Below are 21,142 nucleotides of genomic sequence, written 5' to 3' on the forward strand. Positions count from 1 at the left end.
TGCTTAAGGTCACCAGCAGCGATTAGCCAATCAGAGAGTCCTATTTTGAATTGGCCAATCAGATACGTGGCCATTTTATACTCACTCGAACGAGCACTGCCATACCCCCACCACGGTTACCGCGGCCACTAAGGCCGGTATTCATAGTCCGTTCTTATATTTGAGATCGTCTTAAGTAAGGTCTTAAAATTCTATTCGGCCATCTGATTGGATGAATGTCTTAAGTCGACTAAAAACATGTCTTAAGATGATTTTATATATGTAGAAGAACGGACTATAAATACCGGCTATAGATGTCTGTGGGATGACCACTCTCAGGCTTCTCTCTGTTTACTACAATCGGACCTCTTATCCTACGACATTTTCGGTCCAGAATCTTAAACCTCTGATCCTACGACAAAAATTTTAGAGTGGGGGTATAATTCCCTTTTCGCGGTCGTAGCATGAGAGGATTTTTTTGTCGTAGGATAAGAAGTTTCGTAGCATAAGAGGGTCGTAGGATAAAAAGTCCGACTGTACATCTATTGTAGACCCGGCCTTAAGGGTCGGCAGGGCTGTACAGAAAATTCCAGCGTCACTGTCACCAACATTGAGAAATTAATTCTTATTCAATGTATGGTGTATTGGTGTATGTCTGTATACGTACATACAAACATCATTGCATTTCAAGAGAGACGAAGACTACATTATTGTCTTTCATTGTTTCTCCTTAGCAAGCGATGCTGCCAACTCAATTTCTTACAATTAGCTGCACTTGCACTTTAAGTACAGATACAATATTCTATTCGATAATATTTTGCCTCGAAGAAGTTATATTTCTTTATAAAACTTTTTTTGCTACATTCCTTGCAAAGTTTATTAGCCCGCTAAAGAGCCGGATTTTGCATTTTGGCTTTTAAAAAATTTATAATAATTACAATCGGTGCACATAATCTATATACTTCATTCATGATCAGTATACCTTATTCATGTCAACTTTATGAAATTTTATTTTAAGCCTTTTTTTCAAAAAATCGCTCTTTAGCGGGCTGCAAGTAATCCTCCTAAATAAGAATATCATTGTTAAATATGATTCTTTCTTAATTTATAGCCGAAATATCGTCAAAAAGAATTTGTAGTTCCAAAGTCTCCGCATGAGGTCTCCACCGTGTCGCCTGTCGACCCTTAAGGGTCGGGCACAGACTTTTGCATAACGCATAACGCATAACGCATATACATAAGGAATTCAATTGGTTGAATTCCTTATGCAAGTGCTTATAGATCAATCAATTTTCTTATGTATATGCATTATGCGTTATGCTGTGTGGTGGCCCTTAAGCCGGGTCTACAATAGATGTAGTAAGCCTTAAGCCATAAGAAATTAACCAATTACAATTGACTTTAGAGAAGAATAATAAATATGATTGGTTCATTTCTTACGACTTAAGGCTTACTACAGCTATTGTAGACCCGGCCTAAAGCGTCGTCTACAATAGCCGTAGAAAGTCGCAAGCAAATTGACCAATGACAGTCAAGCATTTTCGAAAATGCTTTATACCGATATAATCAACATTAAGGGCTATCGCACACAAAATACATAAGGCACGTTCGGGGAGACGCTATTAGCGCTAACAGTATCGTTCTATCTTTGTTCAACTTTTAATGAGTAACAAAGATAGAATGACACCGTTAGCGCTAATAGCGTCTCCCTGAACGCGCCCATAAGCTGCATGTGCATAGCATAAGATCGTATGACCAATAATTATGTAAATCAATATGGCGACTTAATGGTCGATGCTCATTGGTCCATACGATCTTATGCTATGCACATGCAGCTTATGCATTTTGTGTGCGATAGCCCTTAATGTTGATTATATCGCAGTCGCATGTTTCCTGCATAACCTCTTTTCTGCAGGGTAAAGTAGAAAATATATGTAAAAATATATACGTAAATCATTATTATGTATAGATGAAAGTAACTATTTGTAGATCGGACTGTTTGCAAAAAAAAACCTTTACAGTGACAATATTATCCTAGACGAGCTTAGAGCTCATGTTTTACACTTACGACAACCTATTAGTACAATGGGCATTGTGTCAATGTGACAGAGTTATTTTAATTTCGAATTTTGACTGACCCTGATGTATGCTATCGTATTACAAATTTGTTCTATTATTTTTGCGACATAGATTAAAATTATCAGGATAACAATAATTGATTACGAAGGTAAGTTTATCCCGATTACTATCACAATAGTGAAATGCTAATCATTTTTGTTATATGATACTATAATCATATTAAAATTATTTATTAATATTTAATAATCGAATTTTATAATTTATATATTTATCATGTGTGCATTTTGTTTTAGGTTATAAATCTAACATGTACATATTGTTTTATATATCATATATATTAAATTTGCAATAAAATAGATTTAGGATAGAATAAAATATGTTTCTAGAAGATTTTATAACAATATACTGAATATAAATGTATATAAAACAGATTATACTATATTAGTATATTATTATTATATTTCATATTTTATTAATTGGCATCATAAAGTTTATATATAATAAAACAAATTTGATTCACATATAGTAAATAAATATTTTTTACTTTTGTATTTACAAATCATAATGTTCATAGACTTTTATATTTATATATATGACAAAATTTTACAAATTTTGGTATTCTAAACATTAATTATTCATTTGTTTTTAATCTTTCTTATTATTTAATATGTAAGACTACTATGACACACATTTTATATGAAAGTTAAATTATTCTTCACAGATGAGTGATATTATATATGGAAAAAGAAGAAGTATTGTAAGGAGAATAGGTTCCTTTTTGCCACTGAAGCCACCACCAAAAATATATGTCAGTGTAACACCATTACATTCGATGACAAGCTCAATGATTAACGAAGAAACTAGTAATGCTTATGTCAATACAAATGGATATGGTTCTGTGAGGTTAGTAATTTGCTTTGTAAAATTATTATTAAATCTGTATACTTACAAACATGCACATACATGTGTACATACAAAGACTATTTGGAAATCATTCTCTAGTAGACAAAATAAAACAAGGAACAGAAAGAATATTTTATTATACATAAAAGTTACACACACACACACACACACACACACATATATATTATTTTTTTTTAAATTGTTTAAATTGAAGTACAAGCTTTTGTATGTGTTGGAATTTTTGGAGCAATACAATGGCAGTTTTACCTTTCTTACAGCAGGGACTTTTTATCAAATGTTATTCTGTTTACATGTATAAAAATATGACTAGGAATGATTCAAAGAAAATGAGGAATTGACTGAGATTCCAGTATCGTGGTACTGTACTTTTTAATAAGAACATATAAAAGCTTATGCCTTACTATAGAAGTCTTAATTTGAATAAAAATTATGTCAAAAAATAGTTTATATATATATATATATATATATATATAATATGTATAACAATTTCCTATTGTTTTATTTTGCAAGCCTATCAAAGATTTCTGAAGAGCCCTCATATTTATGTATATGTATAGAAAATATATACAAATATGCATAATATATACACATTATTATATAAATAAATATATGCGAAGATATACAGGATATTTCATATTGATAGTGTATTATCAGTATCACTAGTAGTTCTTGTGCGAAAATAAGCATCTTTTTTCTGTGGTAAAATTTCCAGAAATGTATCATTTTTTATATTATTTTTTAATAGTTGATACAGTATATTCACTATTTATAAAATTTTAATAAGCCTGTTATAATTAAGACTAATATTTACACAGACATATATAAGGTGCTTTCCAACTAGCAACACAGACACACAGTGTGTCATTCTATCCTTTGCTCACTGAAGTTGAAAAAAGATAGAGTGATACATGTCATTTGTGTTGTTTGCTGAAAATTACCCATAAACATTAACATCTTTTTAAGAAAAAAAAGTTTATATATGTATATATATATGTATTTTTTTTTTTCATATTTTCTCTGATCATTGGGTATTGCTGTACATTTCTTTTTAATTTTTTACACAAATAAAAGGTGCATTAAGTATGATGAATATATTAATATCTGGTTTTCTGACTGCTTGAGACATTTTTAAATTTTCTGTTAAGAAACATCAAATTTTTTATAATTATTCACTCAAAGGGAACAGGACTTTTTGTTGGTCTCACATGGATTTTTATACTCAATGAGTGGGCAGCGAAAATATCTTGTGTAATTGTGTAAAATTTTTAATATTTGAATTTTCAATCGATCAGTATAATGCATATTTCGAAGATTAATTTGTATCTATAGCTTTGTTTAAATCAAAAGATTTTGTTTGTAAACAGTACATAAGAATTTTGTTTACAATTAGTTATATGCATCTTTTATTTATAAAATTATGTATAATTTTAAAAATTATTACCATAATTCTTGATATAAAATAAAATGTGAAAAGAGTGAAATGGAGTATCCACAAAACACTTTGACTAATGTTGTCTTACATTGTTTTAAATATACATATACATATTATATCTTTTTTTTTTTAACGACAGGAAAATGCATTACATATCCTCCGGGGAAATGGTAGGTCCCCGGGGATATGTGGGATACATCCCTATTTAACGGGCATACCCACTAAAAACCTGTTAAGTGGCTTCTCTGGCGATTGCAGGGGAGGCTCCCAGAACTAGCGGTTACAATACGTCGGGAGCATACATATTATATCTAACAACCACAGTATCTGTGAAGTTGGCACATTTTATTAATTTTTAAAAAATAATGGGAGTTCCAGTAGCACTTTTCATAGTTCTATAGTTCCTGATAAACATTAAAAAAAGTTCTGCATTTTTAATATTAAAAATATCAAAAATAAAAAAATGACGTGCTAACTTCACGTTTCAGCACATCCTCCTCTAAAGTACAAGAAAACATTGAAAATCAAGATGTTTATTACGAGTTCTCGTTAATTCTGTACCAATTCTATAATTATATATCATTTCAAGGCAAAATTCCAACAAATTATCAAAAAAATCAAAAATAAAGAATGACACGCTAACTTCGCGAATTTAGCACGACACTCTCCTCTCTAAAGTACTAAAACGAATTAAAAATTCTTAGTAGGTGATATGAGTAGAACGACCAACTAGCCAATAAATTATTTAATATTACGACGTTTCGACCATTTGGTTGTGGTCCTTTTCGAGTGAAACAAAGATGTATAACAATGTGTTGTACAAGTGGAAGTTAATTAAACATTTCGATTACTAGCGATTCGGATTTAATAATTTAAAATTTTAAAATTCTTATTTTTTATAAGAGTTCCCGATAGTTCTAATTGAGAGTCGTATATATATATATATATCATGTCAGATCGATATTCCACCAATTAACTTTTAAACAATTTTTGTTTTAATTGCGTATTACTACACTTAGTAAAAATTTGTCGTGCTGATGATTTTCGGCAATTCTAACGATAGTTCTCGATAGTTCTGCAAGAGTCTTATGCATTAAAATCAGTTTAAAACAGAGTCCTGATCATTATTTATTTTTAAAGCAATTTTTAACAATTACGTCCAGCACGCCACTTAGTAAAAATGTGTCGTGCTGATGATTTTCGGCAGTTCTGACGATAGTTCTCGACAGTTCTGCAAGAGTTCTATGTATTAAAATCAGTTTTAAACAGAGTTCCGATCATTATTTTTAAAACAATTTTTAACCATTACGTCCAGCACGTCACTTATTGTTAGTAAAAATGTGTCGTGCTGATAATTTTCGGCAGTTCTGACGATAGTTCTCGACAGTTCTGCAAGAGTTCTATGCATTCTTTGTTAAAAATTGTTAAAAATTGTTTAAAAATTAATTGGTGGAATATCGATTTGAAATTGTACATATATGTAAATCTCAATTAGAACTATCGGGAACTCTTGTAAAAAATGATAATTTTCAATTCGTTTTAGTACTTTAGCGAGAAGAGTGTCGTGCTAAATTCGCAAATCGATTAAAAAATAAATAATAACGGAAACTCTTTTTAAAAATAATTCTAATGCATAGAACTCTTGCAGAACTGTCGAGATCTATCGTCAGAACTGCCGAAAATCATCACCACGACACATTTTGACTAAGTGGCGTGCTGGACGTAATTGTTAAAAATTGTTTTAAAAATAAATAATGATCGAAATTCTGTTTAAAATTGATTTTAATACATAGAACTCTTGCAGAACTGTCGAGAACTCGTCAGAACTGCCGAAAATCATCAGCACGACACATTTTTACTAAGTATCGTAATATGCAATTAAAACAAAAATTGTTTAAAACTTAATTGGTGGAGTATCGATCTGAAATGATATATATATGCGACTCTCAATTAGAACTATCGGGAACTCTTGTAAAAAATGATAATTTTCAATTCGTTTTAGACTTTAGAGAGGAGAGTGTCGTGCTAAATTCGCGAAGTTATCGTGTCATTCTTTATTTTTGATTTTTTTGGTAATTTGTTGGAATTTTGCCTTGAAATGATATATAATTATAGAATTGGTACAGAATTAACGAGAACTCTTAATAAATATCTTGATTTTCGATGTTTTCTTGTACTTTAGAGGAGGATGTGCCGTGCTGGAACGTGAAGTTAGCACGGTCATTTTTTATTTTCAATATTTTTGATATTAAAAATGCGGAACTTTTTTTAATGTTTATCAGAAACTATAGAACTATGAAAAGTGCTACTAGAGCTCCCATTATTTTTAAAAAATTAATAAAATGTGCCAACTTCACAGACACACAATCACAGATTTATATGTATATACATATATATCAAGCGTTCGCGGTAACGGCGCGACGTCGTTTTCAAAAAGTATAAAAAAAGGATTCATAAAAGAAAGAAACAACATCGGACATCGTCGCGCCGTTACCGTAGATTATTCGGAATTTTTATGTGATATGAGTTTTGATTAAGATTTCTCAGAAACTAAAGTCGTAGTCAAAAATCTAACAGCATTTTTCTTATATAATGTCAACGCAAGCTTTCGACTGCGACCAATTTGAAAATGATTGGTGCAGTCAATCCTGAAAACTCGAAATCTTATACCCAAAAAAGTACAATTTTTCTCATCAGTTTTAAGATTCAGATCAGTCACACGTACGTACGCACACACGCAGAGCGAGTTTGTCCATAAAGGTGCATTTGCAACAGTTATCTACGATTATTCATTTGATTAATTGTGAGTGTGCAAATAGATGTATTTTAAGAGCAAAATTATATATCATTGTTGATAAAAGCATAATAAATATAAATCAACAATAAATAACTAAATAATAAATAATTAAAAATAAATATAATAATTATAATCCCTCTCTAAAGGAGGTATGTCTCGCTGTCTCGTTGTCGAGTGCATTATGCGACTTGCTTCATTTGTGTCGTCTGCAACTGTCAAATTGTCATGCAAATTTTGATAGTGTGACAATTTATAATAAATATAATAAGTAAATAAATAAATAAAAATAAAATAATAAATAATAAATAAATATAATATAAAATAAATAAATAATTATTTTTATTAAATATAATAAATATAAAAGTTAAAAAATAAATAATAATTAAATATAATTTACAAAAAGCAGTGAAATCTTCACAAAAAGTCTTTACAAAAGTAAAAAAATACGTCAAGTTAAAATCGATTATATCTAAAAAATAAATGAGATCAGTAGATAATACGTGTAAAAGGTATATCAATTTTTGCAAATTATCATTTGATATAAAATGTATCGCAGTTTGAAACAGAATATGTTACAAAATTATTTGTATTAATATGGGAACATTATTATACACATATGTGTATGCGTATGTATATATATTACACGCTTTGAGTATTTACCAGTCTCAAAATTAAAAAATTTCTATCCATTCATTTTTCAGTTATTATTCACTTCATTAGATAGATCTAGTCTTGAAAGAATTAAAACTAAAGTGATAAACAAAAACTTGACGTTCCCGGATCAAGGCATTAAAAACTGATGTATATTGAACTGTGTATATGTATTAGCAAATTTAAGTATATGTAAATAGAATTAGCTTAAATTACCTGTATAATACAAATAAAATTAACTAAAAATATAATTTAGCTTTAGTAAAATGTAAAATGTAAACAACTTATGATTCTAGAAAATTGTTTTAAGATATAATAAATTATCTTAAATTATTAGTATAACATAAATAAAGTTAATTAGAAAGCATTGCTGTAGCATAAAACGTAAAAAATATAAAGATTGATTATGATTCTAAAAAATTATTTTAAGAATATATGCAAGTTCAAATAAAATATAAAGAAAGTATAAAAATATAAGGAAAGAATATCGTAAATTATTGGTACTATATATATATACAGGGTGGACCATTTTAATCCAGCCAGTCGAATATCTCGAAAACCAAGCCTGGGAAAGAAAAATGTTTCAGGCAAAAGTTGTATGGTTTCGAGGGGGCCATAAGATGGTACCATTGGTTTGACCTTGAAAAGTCATTTGAAGGTCATGTGAAGGTCACTTCAAGTTTTTTAAATGGAACACCCTACATATTTTTACATAATCTTGTAGCTCATCTCGAGAGCTTTCCAAAACACTTATGACAAAGTATTTTTCATTAAGTATTTTTTGAGTTATAAGGCTACAAAGTTGCAGTATTTTGACATAAAATACAAGATATCTCGTAAAATATTTATTTTTTAATTATCTTACTCTAATACTTTTATGCATAGAATAACGAGACGAATCAATTGGCATAATTAAAACACATAATTATGTTAAAGTAAAAATCTGAATTTGCAACTAACAGTTACACATTTTTACTTTAACATAATTATGTGTTTTAATTATGCCAATTGATTCGTCTCGTTATTCTGTGCATAAAAGTATTAGAGTAAGATAATAAAAAAATGAATATTTTACGAGATATCTTGTATTTTATGTCAAAATACTGCAACTTTGAAGCCTTATAACTCAAAAAATACTTAATGAAAAATACTTTGTCATAAGTGTTTTGGAAAGCTCTCGAAATGAGCTATAAGAATATGTAAAAATATATAGGGTGTTCCACTTAAAAAACAAAGTGACCTTCACGTGACCTTCAAATGACTTTTCAAGGTCAAACCAATGGTACCATCTTATGGCCCCCTCGAAACCATACAACTTTTGTCTGAAACATTTTTCTCTCCCGGGCTTGGTTTTCGAGATATTCAGCTGGATGGATTAAAATGGTTCACCCTGTATATATACAGGGTGTCTGGTAATAACCGCCTCACCGCTGATATACAGGTAGAACAGGTCAAACTGAGTAGAAAAGTCCTGTACCATTTTTCGATTTTCGAAATAATTATCGAGAAATTAATTAACAAAGATTGACAAATCTGGGCGAGTACAAGCGCGCGGCGAGAAGGCCCATCCTACTGCTACGCGGTTACTAGGCGCTCATTGAATGATAGGAGAAGCGGTCTACGACTAGAAATGGGTGTGTATGAGTAGTGCGCCTAGTAACCGCGTAGCGGTGGGACGGCCTTCTCGCCGCGCGCGCTTTACTCGCGCGGATTCGCCGATCTTTTTTAATTAATTTCTTGATAATTATTTCGAAAATCGAAAAATGGTAGAAGACTTTTCTACTCAGTTTGACCTGCTCTACCTGTATATGAGTGGTGAGGTGGTTATTACCGGACAACCTGTATATATGTTTGTATATATGTTTGTATACAGGGTGGGCCAAATAACCTGTGACAGGCTATTTTTCCGAAACTATTGGAGATAGCGACTTGAATTTTTTTACGTTAAATGGCACATGGGGACTGATTACGTGACGCGTAGGAAAATTTTTTGGGAGGACTTTTAGGGGGACAGAAAAATGGTACCCCTTATTTTGTAAATGGAACACCGTATATAATTTTACATATTCTTGTAACTTATCTTGAGAGCTTTCCAAAACACTATAATAAAATGTTTTTTCATTAAGTACTTTTCGAGTTATAAGGCTTCAAAGTTGCAATATTTTGACATAAAATACAAGATATCTCGTAAAATATTCATTTTTCGATTATCTTACCCTAATACTTTTACGCACAGAATAATGAGACACATCAATTGCCGTAATTAAAACACATAATTATGTTAAAGTAAAAATGTGTAACAGCTAGTTGCAAATTCAGATTTTTTCTTAAAAATAACTATGTGTTTTCTTTATACCAATTAATTCGTCTCATTATTCTGTGCATAAAAGTATTAAGATAATTAAAAAATGAATATTTTACGAGATATCTTGTATTTTATCTCAAAATATTGCAACTTTGAAGCCTTATAACTCAAAAAAAATTTAATGAAAAAACATTTTATTATAGTGTTTTGGAAAGCTCTCGAGATAAGCTACAAGAATATGCAAAAATATATAGGGTGTTCCATTTAAGAAATTCAGAATGACCTTCATGTGACTCTTCAAGGTTAAACTAATAGCATCATCGTCTCCCTAGAAACCATACAACTTTTGTCTGAAACATTTTTTCGAATTTTCATTATTTTCCGAAATATTTGCCTGGGGAAATTAAATTGAAACACCCTGTATATACATATATTATAATATATATATATATATATATATATATATATATATATATATATATATATATATGTATATGCCCAGGGATGGAAAGTTATTTTTAAAAAGTAACTAGTTACCGTTATTCGTTACTTATTATCAAAAGTAACTATTTGTTACTTTTTTAATGTTAAAATAAGATCAAAAATTAAATAAAAGATATATTTTTGTAATATATTTTATTAAAAAAATTAATAATTAAAGTATTAAAATATCAATAAATTTTTTAATTTTTTTATTTTAAATTTGTTAAACCATAAATAATAAGGAAAAAATTTTTAAACATTCAAAGTATAAATAAAAAAATTTTGGTTTGCATAAAATTTGTAGTCAAATACACGATATATTTTTTGTTTTATAATTATGGTCCGTATTTAGAACGCGCTTACAAAGATGTTAGCGCGTTCTAAATACGATTCTATATGAATATTTGTTGATAATTGAAGATTGAATATACGAAAATAGAAAATATAATATGTCATAAATAAGTTCCATATATATAGGGTGTCCCATAACTCAATTAATACTTTAGGGGGTGAAAGAAGGTGGAATTTTGAGTAAAATGTTTCTTTCCCGATTTTGGCTCAGACCATTATTTACTGAATTAAAGTTGACTAATCAGACGGCCCGCGGCCGGAGTACTAGGAGCGTAGCATGTTATGGGATCCTTCGTGCTTACGGTACATCTTCTCCATTAAAATTTTATTTTAATTTTTCTTGTTGAATAATGAATAAATAAATAAATCGATAAATTGATAGATAAATAAATGAATAAATAAATAAAAAAGAATAAATATAGTTAGAAATGTATACAAATTTCTGATTGCTTTTTATTCTTATTAATTCTTATTATTTTGTTTATTTAATTATGTATTAATTTATTTATACATTTATTCAATTATTTAACCCATAAATTCTCATGGCTAATCAAGCAGCGATGGGAATAACTACAGGATGTTCGCCATGAGTATTTAGAAAGATTACTGGTAAAAAAACATTATCATAATAAATAAATTGTTTAATAACCAATTTGTTTAAATAATTTCTTAAAAAATTGTCTTGACAGGTGTCATATACATATGATGAAAAAAATAACGTAAGTATTATATGTATAGTCCGTTTTTAATGCCTCGACGCGTAAGTTTTTGTTCGTCACTTTAATTTTAATTCTTTCAAGACTGAATCTATCTAGTGAAGTGAATAATTGAAAAATGAATGGATAGCAATTTTTAATTTCGACACTGGTAAGTATTCAAAGCGTGTAATATATACAGGGTGTCCGGTAATAATCGCTCGACCTTTCATGGGCAGATAGAGCAGGTCAAACCGAATAGAAAAGTCTTTTACCATTTTGCGATTTGCGCAATAATTATTAAACTATTAATTAAAAACGCTCAGCAAACGATATTATACAGGGTGTCCCATAATTCGCGAATCACTCGTCAGATGCAGGTAGAGTAGGTTAAACTGAGTAAAAAAGTTATCTACTATTTTGCAATTTTCGCAATAGTTAATGAGATATTAATTATAAGAGATCAGCCAATTGGTGCGCGGCACGAAGCGGTGGGAGGAACGCTCTGCATTGACAACTTGAAGAGTCACACACATAGGGCGCGCTTCGTTTAATGCGTGTGATTTTTTTAACCTACTCTACCTGCACCTGACGGAAGGTTCGCGAATTATGGGACACCTTGTATATACAATACAAAGTATCCGGTAATAATCGCCCCACCTTTCTAGCGCTGATAGAATAAGTCAAACTGAACATAATAGTCCTCTACCATTTTGCGATTTTCGCAATAATTATTAAAATATTAATTAAAAACGCTCTGCGTATGAGCGCGCATCGCATATAGCGCTCAGCATACGCTGAACGTTTTTAATTAATATTTTAATAATTATTGCGAAAATCGCAAAATGGTAGAGGACTTTTATGTTCAGTTTGACCTACTCTATCTGCCCATGAAAGGTCGGGCGATTATTACCGGACACTCTGTATGTATACACACGTATGTGCATATGTGTATAATAATGTTCCTCTAAATACAAATAATTTTGTAACATTTTTTGTTTCGAATTGCTATAAATTTTATATCAAATAATACTTTACGAAAATTGATATACTTTTTATACTTGACGTATTATCTACTGACCTCATTTATTTTTTAGATATAATCGATTTTAACTTGATGTATTTTTTTCTTTTGTAAAGATTGAATAGTTTACGAAATATTTAACATTTTAATTTGATATAATTTTACATAAACTATGAAATATCTTTTAAAATATTCATTTTTTAATTATTTTATTTCATACACAGAATAATGAGAAGAATCAACTGATGTAAAAAAAATACAGTTGTTTATAGAAAAAAAATATGTAGCCGCTCGTTGCAATTCATACTTTTTCTCAAAAACAATTGTGTTTTTTTACATTAATTAATTTCTCTCATTATTATGTAACATAAAAGTACTGAAAAAACTATTCATATTACTATAATTTTTGGTCATTTTATCTATCTTTAAGACTTTTTACTCAAAATGTTGCGAAGAATCGATTTATATAAAAAAAATTAGTATAGCTTATACTATTTTGATAATAAGAAAGTCTGTTTTGCAAATTTTATTTATTTGCTAATTTTTTCTTTGTGCTTTAATTGATAATATTTATAATTTTGACAAAAAATGTTTGTTTGACAAGTATTTTTTAGAATTACATATTTATAAATAATAAGCAAATAATATAGTTCCGTGAGAATCATTTTCCATTTTTCATTCAGGGACTGCAAACAAGACAGACATGGCGAGATCTGATCAAGATTGTATAAGTGTGCGTACATGCGTACGTACGTCGTGCGTGTGTGTGTATGTTCATTACAATATTATCATATATGATATTATTATCATTCTGCAATTTAATGATAGGCTTTCCAGTAGCAGACCAGATCTATTGGAGCCAATTAGTTTTGGATCGGAAGTAAGATTACTTGCGTTGGAACAAGAGTTGCAAGAACTTAGAGAACAAATTTCAACAATTGTGAAAAATAATAAATTGTCTAAGTGTATGTACAAATATATATATCTTTTATTTTACTTACAATGGTATTACCAAACATGGCCTCCTCCGATTTAACCGAGTCTACAGTATATTGTAGTCCTACCCTCCTCTAATCCATTATAAAGTAATTAAGTAATACAATGCAACTCTCAAGTGTTTGTAAGTAAACGCATTTAAAAATTTATATGCTACTTTTATACTGAATTGTAAGAACACACTTACAGGTAAGCAGCATAGTCTAATGGATAAAATACTTGATATATGTTATTACGTCACATATTGATTGTTCGATTCTTACTTTTTCAAACTTACATTTTTTTAAAATTTGCATTGAAGCGATATTATACTATGTATTTTTATTATTTTGATAGAAAAAATAATATATTTTAATCAGGGAGATTGCTAGTAATCTCCCTGATTAATTTTCATCACTGGCGATTCAAACAAAAATATTTTCATTAATATATTTTAATTATTTAAAATTTATTATAGTTAAAAATTATTTAATTCATTTATTTGCTACGCAATCAAAGTTATATGATTATAATTTATTTAATCTTAATTTAACCTTAATTTAATCTTAACTTTAAATGTTACGTTATGCAATAAACATCTTATAATATAAGAAAAAATATATAAAGAAAATTTTGATTAAATGTTTATTGCATGACACAAAACATTTAAGATTAAATTAATTACATTAATTACATAACTTTGCGTAGCAAATAATTAAATAAAATAATTATTAAGTATAATAAAATATAATTAAAATATATTAAATTTTCGAATAAAATAATAAAAATACATAGTACAATAAATTTGCTTTAATGCAAATAAAAAAAAATTTTAAGTTTCAAGAAGTAAGTAATTGTACCAATATGTAGCACAGTAATCAGGTGTTTAATTCACTAGGCTACACAGCTGCTTACCTGCAAGTGTGGTTCTTATGATTCGGTATATAACTAGCATATAAATTTTTAAACGCATTTTTCTCATGAATGCTTGAGAGTTACACCGTATTATTATTATATACAATAGATTAGATGGAAAGTAAGACTAAAATGTATTTTAGACTTAAAGCAAAATCAAAGAAAGCTATGTCTATTCTCCTTGTTAGAGTAATCAAAAAGATTTATACTTATTTAGAGATTTGTGTGTCTTATAGATGCATCTGTCACATCTTTGTCCAATGGAACAGACAAAGAAAAATCTTTACCAATACCGCCACCACCACCTCCTCTTCCGCCACCCACCACACCACATATCGCGAGAAGAGCTAGTTTACAAGATCATAAAATTGAGGAACGCAAAAAAAATCTACTGAGTGCACAGAAATCGACAGACGATATACTTAAAGATATCGACAATATAAAATTGAAACCAATTGCAAGGTAGTTATTGAATGTGTGACAGCTTACAGTTTCCATGTAACATTACCTTATGATATTAAAAATAAAAAATAATATAAATTTTCTCCTTGCATTACATAAAAAATTTGAAATAAATTAATATTATTGATATATACGTATATATGTACATACATACATATTATATGTATATCCGTATTAAATGTAATAAATTTATCTGTATCTTTCAATATATAAAGATTAAACTTTTAGTCCATAAACTAATAAATAATTATCAATTTTGATTAAATGTCATAAAGTTGTTAAATAGATTTAATTATATATTTATTTATTAATAATATAGATATAATAAGACTAAGTTGTACATGATTTTACGCTTGGCTTTTATTAGTTCCTATTTTTCTGTAATATATTTATAATAAGATAATTTTTGAGTAATTTATGTTTATTGGATATAAACTATTTATGGATATAAAATTACATGGGAAAATAATTTCAATACATAATGCTAGGAAAAAATTTACTTGATTTATAATTATAGTTAGTCTATAAGTTATACAGTCTATTAATGACTCAATACAACTGTTAGGAATTATAACTTTTATAAAATAAAGTAAAATGATTATATTAATCTTTCACAGATCTCCAGGTGGACATTCTATTCGGGTAAAGCGTGAGAATAGTCCATGCAATGATTTGCAGGAAATTTTACGAAGACGCTACATCGTGATGCAATCTCCCAGCAGAAATTCATCAGATAATTTAGCTATAGACAATTCGTTTTAAGGATCATATATGACAATTTTGTCGAATATTTTCATTGTATATATATATTTACACGAAATTTAGAATTTCTACACAAGCAAGTATCTTTCTTGTGATATATATATATATATATATATATATATATATATATATATATATATATATATTTATATTTATATATAATATTTTGGATTATTAGTGGCACTCTCTATGTTAGATAAAGTCTGTAAAGAAAGTCTAAAACCAAAGATCAGTTTATTGCAGCAATGTAACATTTGTGATTCAGGTAATTTTTTCTTTACAACGAGAAATAATGATCAATTTTATACTTTTTTGATAAGTTTAAAGGCCATTTTAATTTATTATGTTTAAAGTAGTTATTTTGGCCGACTCTAAGTAAGGCTATTGTGATATTAAAGTCTCAATGGCTTTTTCTGCAAGATTCAGTCATCAAAACTTTCTATTATTTAATATTGATAGATGTTATTTTCACATGTCATGATAGAATATACAATTCCTGCTACTATTTTTATATTAACAAAATATAGATAAAAAATTTTAGTTAGTAATTGTTTGTAAATAAAAAAATTAATAAATTTTAATGATTTATATGATCAAGAAATTAATATCAATATTATTATTAATATTAAATTTGATTATTTATAATGATTATATATTATAATATTAATAGTGATTATTATACATTAGTGATATTACTTTATTTATTTAGTAATTTTTTATACAAAAGAATAGCCAAATATGTTATGCGTTTAAAATGCTGTAAAAAATAATTTGATTTTATTGAGAAATTTTAATTTGATCTTGATGAGACATTTTTACTGGAATGTTGAAAGTGACCGAGGAGGAAAGAATCATATTGCGTATTAATTAATTGCTTTTACTAAATGATGTAATATATTTGAAATATAATATAAAATATACACTCGGTATAACTCCGCGTTAGGTAATATATCTCGCGAGAAATCAGTGCAGTATTTAGTCCCTAAGTATATTTGGTTTGATATATTGACTCATATTATATCTATTAAGTTACGACTGTTCTGAATCTATACAAGTTTTTTTTATCCGAAACTTTCCGAATAATATTTCGACAACATCAGTGAGTATAAAATGGCCACGTATTTGATTGGCCAATTCAAAATAGGACTCTTTGATTGGCCAATTCAAAATAGGACTCTGATTGACCAATTCAAAATAGGACTCTCTGATTGGCCAATTCAAAATAGGACTCTGATTGACCAATTCAAAATAGGACTTTCTGATTGGCTAATCGTTGCTGGTGACCTTAAGCATCAGTCGATATGATTGGTGGTGTCCAATCCGAACGTGACTATTTCGGACGCTCCCCGACAACATCTATCCGTCGTTCATTCGCAGCGAGCGATTCTTCTTTTCAGTTAAATTTTTGAAGAGGAGTATTTGACAGACATGATCATGTTTGCCCGATTCCTGTCAATAAAGTCCAAATATGAACGGAGAAACTGCAAAGTCGAAGTTCTCTACTATTATAAGACATTTTTTTCTACAGGATATTTCAGAGTGTCTGTATCAGGCGTTTTTTTTTTCAGAAACCAAGGTTTCTATTGAAAATATTTCCTACTCAAGGGATGCATAAGATGATGTCATTGGATTGACCTTGAGTATCGAGGTCATATAAAAACTATCTAGATTTTTAAACAGAACTACTCTAATGTTTTTATACTAGAATATTATAAACGCATGCTATGCGCGTTGTTACGTGCCTTGCAAGCAACGTAAGGAAATAAAACATAAAGTTGGGGATACGGTGCTCAGTGCTTTTATTATGAAATTTCTGAGATGTTGCTGAGGCCGAGTATAAATGAGAACTAAACTACATTTTATAACACTGGACCTTCATTCTCGGAGGTTCTCACATGTAGATAAGGTCATGTGCCATTTCGAAATGATGCGGTTATCGTTTTTAAGTCAAATCTCGCGAAAAGATATTAAGAGTGTCCTATGACTTGTGCACATCTAGAGAACTGTCTTATTAGAGACATCTTTGCTGTCTCTTAATAAGATATCTATTCGTAAAATATTAGCGTGGGAAAAGTTACGGTACAAAACACCTCTCCTCTTTGGAGTGGAGAACTTCCTTAAAGTAATAGAGTACGGAAGTATGAGTCCTAGCAGTAACTTACTTCTAGATTAATACAATACAGCTTAATCTAACATAATGCAATTAATTATAAGATATAAGTTGATTACAAAGATAGCGATTGGTAGTATAAATTTTATGTGATACAAGATGATATTTTTACATACTAATTTAGATTTGATAATCGGTAATTTCGAGAGCGAGAACTCTGTCTCTCTGCGCCATGATCATTGTTTTCACTACGTTAAAGTGTTTCATTATCTTCGACGGGTATTGATGTAAGAGTAACTTCCTGTTGTGTGGTTATTACATGTAGTTGTGCATTACTGTTGGTTACATTATTATTAAAACAGTGGTTGAAATAATGAATATAGCCTTCTCTAGATATACAATATAGTCTAAAAATGTTAACGCACTTACTTATTAGAACATTTTATGAATATATACAGTGTCCCATTTTAAGTGTGCACCTCAAATAACTTTCTTATTTTTGATTTTAGAAAAAAATGTTCCAAATAAAAGTTGTATGGTTTCGAGGGGGCCATAAAATGGTACTATTGGTTTGACCTTGGATAGTCGTTTGAAGGTTACGTGAAAGTCACCTTGAATTTGTTAAATGGGACACTATATATTTTTGCATATTCTTGTAGCTTACCTCGAGAGCTTTCCAAAACACTATAATAAAATATTTTTTCATTAAGTATTTTTCGAGTTATGATCCAGTCATAACTCGAAATGAAAAGTCAAAAAGATATCGAATCGATGTCAATACTTTCAAAATGCATCAAAGTATCATGGCGGCTATATTCGGCTTGCGTTCAAATAATACTAATATCGATTCGACATCGAATTAATATCAGTTTTCTCAGGTGCTATTTACTGCATGCTTACACCGAAAAAATGATTTTCTTGAAATATATACTTAACCCCTTAGTCCCCTTAATAAATATTCTTAACGAATTTCTTAACGAATAAAAATATTTCCTTCTTTACGTAATAATTTTAAGAATATCTTAAATTTAAGAATATCTTCTATTTTGGCACACCGCTCTTAATTTGCGTTCGCACCACTAGAAGGCAAAACGGTATATTTCTCCCGTAGATAGAAAAACTTCTCGCAAGATATAAGGACCCCAACCCAAGAGAGCTCAGTATCGGGGCTGTTTTGTTAGCCATGAAGATGCAAATTGCAACGTTTGCGAAACGTTTGAGATTACGATGTTTAATTACGCGACATTCATCCGGAAGCCCCCAGTTTAGACTAATGGTCGCGAAAGCCTCAAAACTAGAAATGTATATATTCTTACATATTAAGAATACCTAATACTTTTCTACTTTTTAGAGAATTTCTGTCTTTAGTTAAGAAAACCCTTTTGGCGCTTATTTTAGAAGAAAACATTCTAAAAATAAGTGGTATATTAAGATGAGAATATGATTTTTTCGATGTATTAATGATCTATTAATATGGATAACGGGAATATATCTTTTGATTACATTTGTTATATTTAATAATTTTGTTTTTGTGTTTGTCAATAAATTTTTATTTTGATTTCTTAAATAATTAATAATTACTATTTAAGTCATGCGGGATAACCATAATATTATTAGTAAAAATATTTACCGGACATATATACAGGGTGTCTCATAACTAACGAGCCAACACTCGTGAGCGGGTAGAGCGGGTTAAATGGAATAGAAAAGTCCTGTACCATTTTACGATTTTCAGAATAATTATTGAGAAATTAATTTACAAAGATCGACAAATCCGGCGCGAGTATCAGCCCGCCGCAAAGAAGATGGCGAGAAGGACGGTCCACCGCTAGGCCGGTCGCTAAATAATAATCGCTAATCTATTGTTCTTATCAACGCTTCTCGTCTATGCCCCTGGTAACCGCGAGGCAATGACGCCTATTTACGCCGCGCGTTTAGCGATCGTCCTTAGGGCCGTCCTTCTCGCCATCTTTTTCAGGCTGAACTCGCGCCGGATTTGCCGATCTTTGTAAATTAATTTCTCAATAATTATTCTGAAAATCGCAAAATGGTACAGGACTTTTCTATTCCATTTAATCCCCTCTACCCGCTCACGAGCGTTGGCTCGTTAATTATGAGACACCCTGTATATATATATATATATACAGGGTGGACCATTTTAATCCATCCAGTCGAATATCTCGAAAACCAAGCTCAGGAGAGAAAAATGTTTCAGACAAAAGTTATATGGTTTCGAAAGGGCCATAAGATGGTACCATTGGTTTGACCTTGAAAAGTCATTTGAAGGTCACGTGAAAGTCACTTCAAGTTTTTTAAATGGAACACCCTATATATTTTTACATATTCTTGTAGCTCATCTCGAGAGCTTTCCAAAACACTTATGACAAAGTATTTTTCATTAAGTATTTTTTGAGTTATAAGGCTTCAAAGTTGCAGTATTTTGACATAAAGTACAAGATATCTCATAAAATATTCATTTTTTGATTGTCTTACTCTAATATTTTTATGCACAGAATAACGAGACGAATCAATTGGTATAATTAAAACACATAATTATGTTAAAGTAAAATCTGAATTAGCAACTAACAGTTACACATTTTTACTTTAACATAATTATGTATTTTCTTTACACCAATTGATTCGTCTCATTATTCTGTGCATAAAAGTATTAGAGTAAGATAATAAAAAAATGAATATTTTACGAGATATCTTGTATTTTATGTCAAAATACTGCAATTTTGAAGCCTTATAACTCAAAAAATACTTAATAAAAAATACTTTGTCATAAGTGTTTTGGAAAGCTCTCGAGATGAGCTACAAGAATATGTAAAAATATATAGGGTGTTCCATTTAAAAAATTTGAAGTGACCTTCACGTGACCTTCAAATGACTTTTCAAGGTCAAACCAATCTTTTACACACACACTCAGCCATACACACATCGTGTGTAGCAATCAGCTGATCGCAGCGTCCGACGTTATTTTAAGGAACACTTATTCCTGACGTAATTATACGACATTTTCTTCTTTACCAAAATTTTATTTAAAGCATAATTTTGTGTTATAAGATAAAATAGTTAGCAATTTTGATTCATGCGGCGGTAATCACTCGTCGGACAGTCAGCTGCGCCTGCGCTCGCGGTGCGCCGCGCTGCTCCTGGCTGCCTTCTATACTCGACGCGTGATTTGCTAACTATTTT

At 29.6% G+C, this 21,142-nt stretch overlaps 1 protein-coding gene across 3 annotated transcripts; it reads left to right on the forward strand.

Moving 5' to 3' along the window:
- The first annotated feature begins 1,800 nt into the window (after positions 1-1,800).
- LOC140673118 (uncharacterized) lies at positions 1,801-16,360 on the forward strand. Of its 3 annotated transcripts, none has more exons than XM_072905778.1 (6): positions 1,801-1,895; positions 1,969-2,206; positions 2,780-2,961; positions 13,549-13,685; positions 14,847-15,072; positions 15,690-16,360. In XM_072905778.1, exons 3-6 carry the CDS (start codon positions 2,780-2,782, stop codon positions 15,832-15,834), a joined length of 690 nt encoding a protein of 229 aa, XP_072761879.1. In that variant the 5' UTR covers positions 1,801-1,895; positions 1,969-2,206; the 3' UTR covers positions 15,835-16,360. The 3 variants fall into 3 exon arrangements, with proteins under 3 accessions (XP_072761879.1, XP_072761878.1, XP_072761880.1); XM_072905779.1 differs by having other exon boundaries at positions 1,856-1,895; positions 2,170-2,206; XM_072905777.1 differs by having other exon boundaries at positions 1,838-2,206.
- The last annotated feature ends 4,782 nt before the right edge of the window (positions 16,361-21,142 follow it).

This window comes from Anoplolepis gracilipes, chromosome 14, assembly GCF_047496725.1.
Source record: "Anoplolepis gracilipes chromosome 14, ASM4749672v1, whole genome shotgun sequence".
Classification (NCBI taxonomy): domain Eukaryota; kingdom Metazoa; phylum Arthropoda; class Insecta; order Hymenoptera; family Formicidae; genus Anoplolepis; species Anoplolepis gracilipes.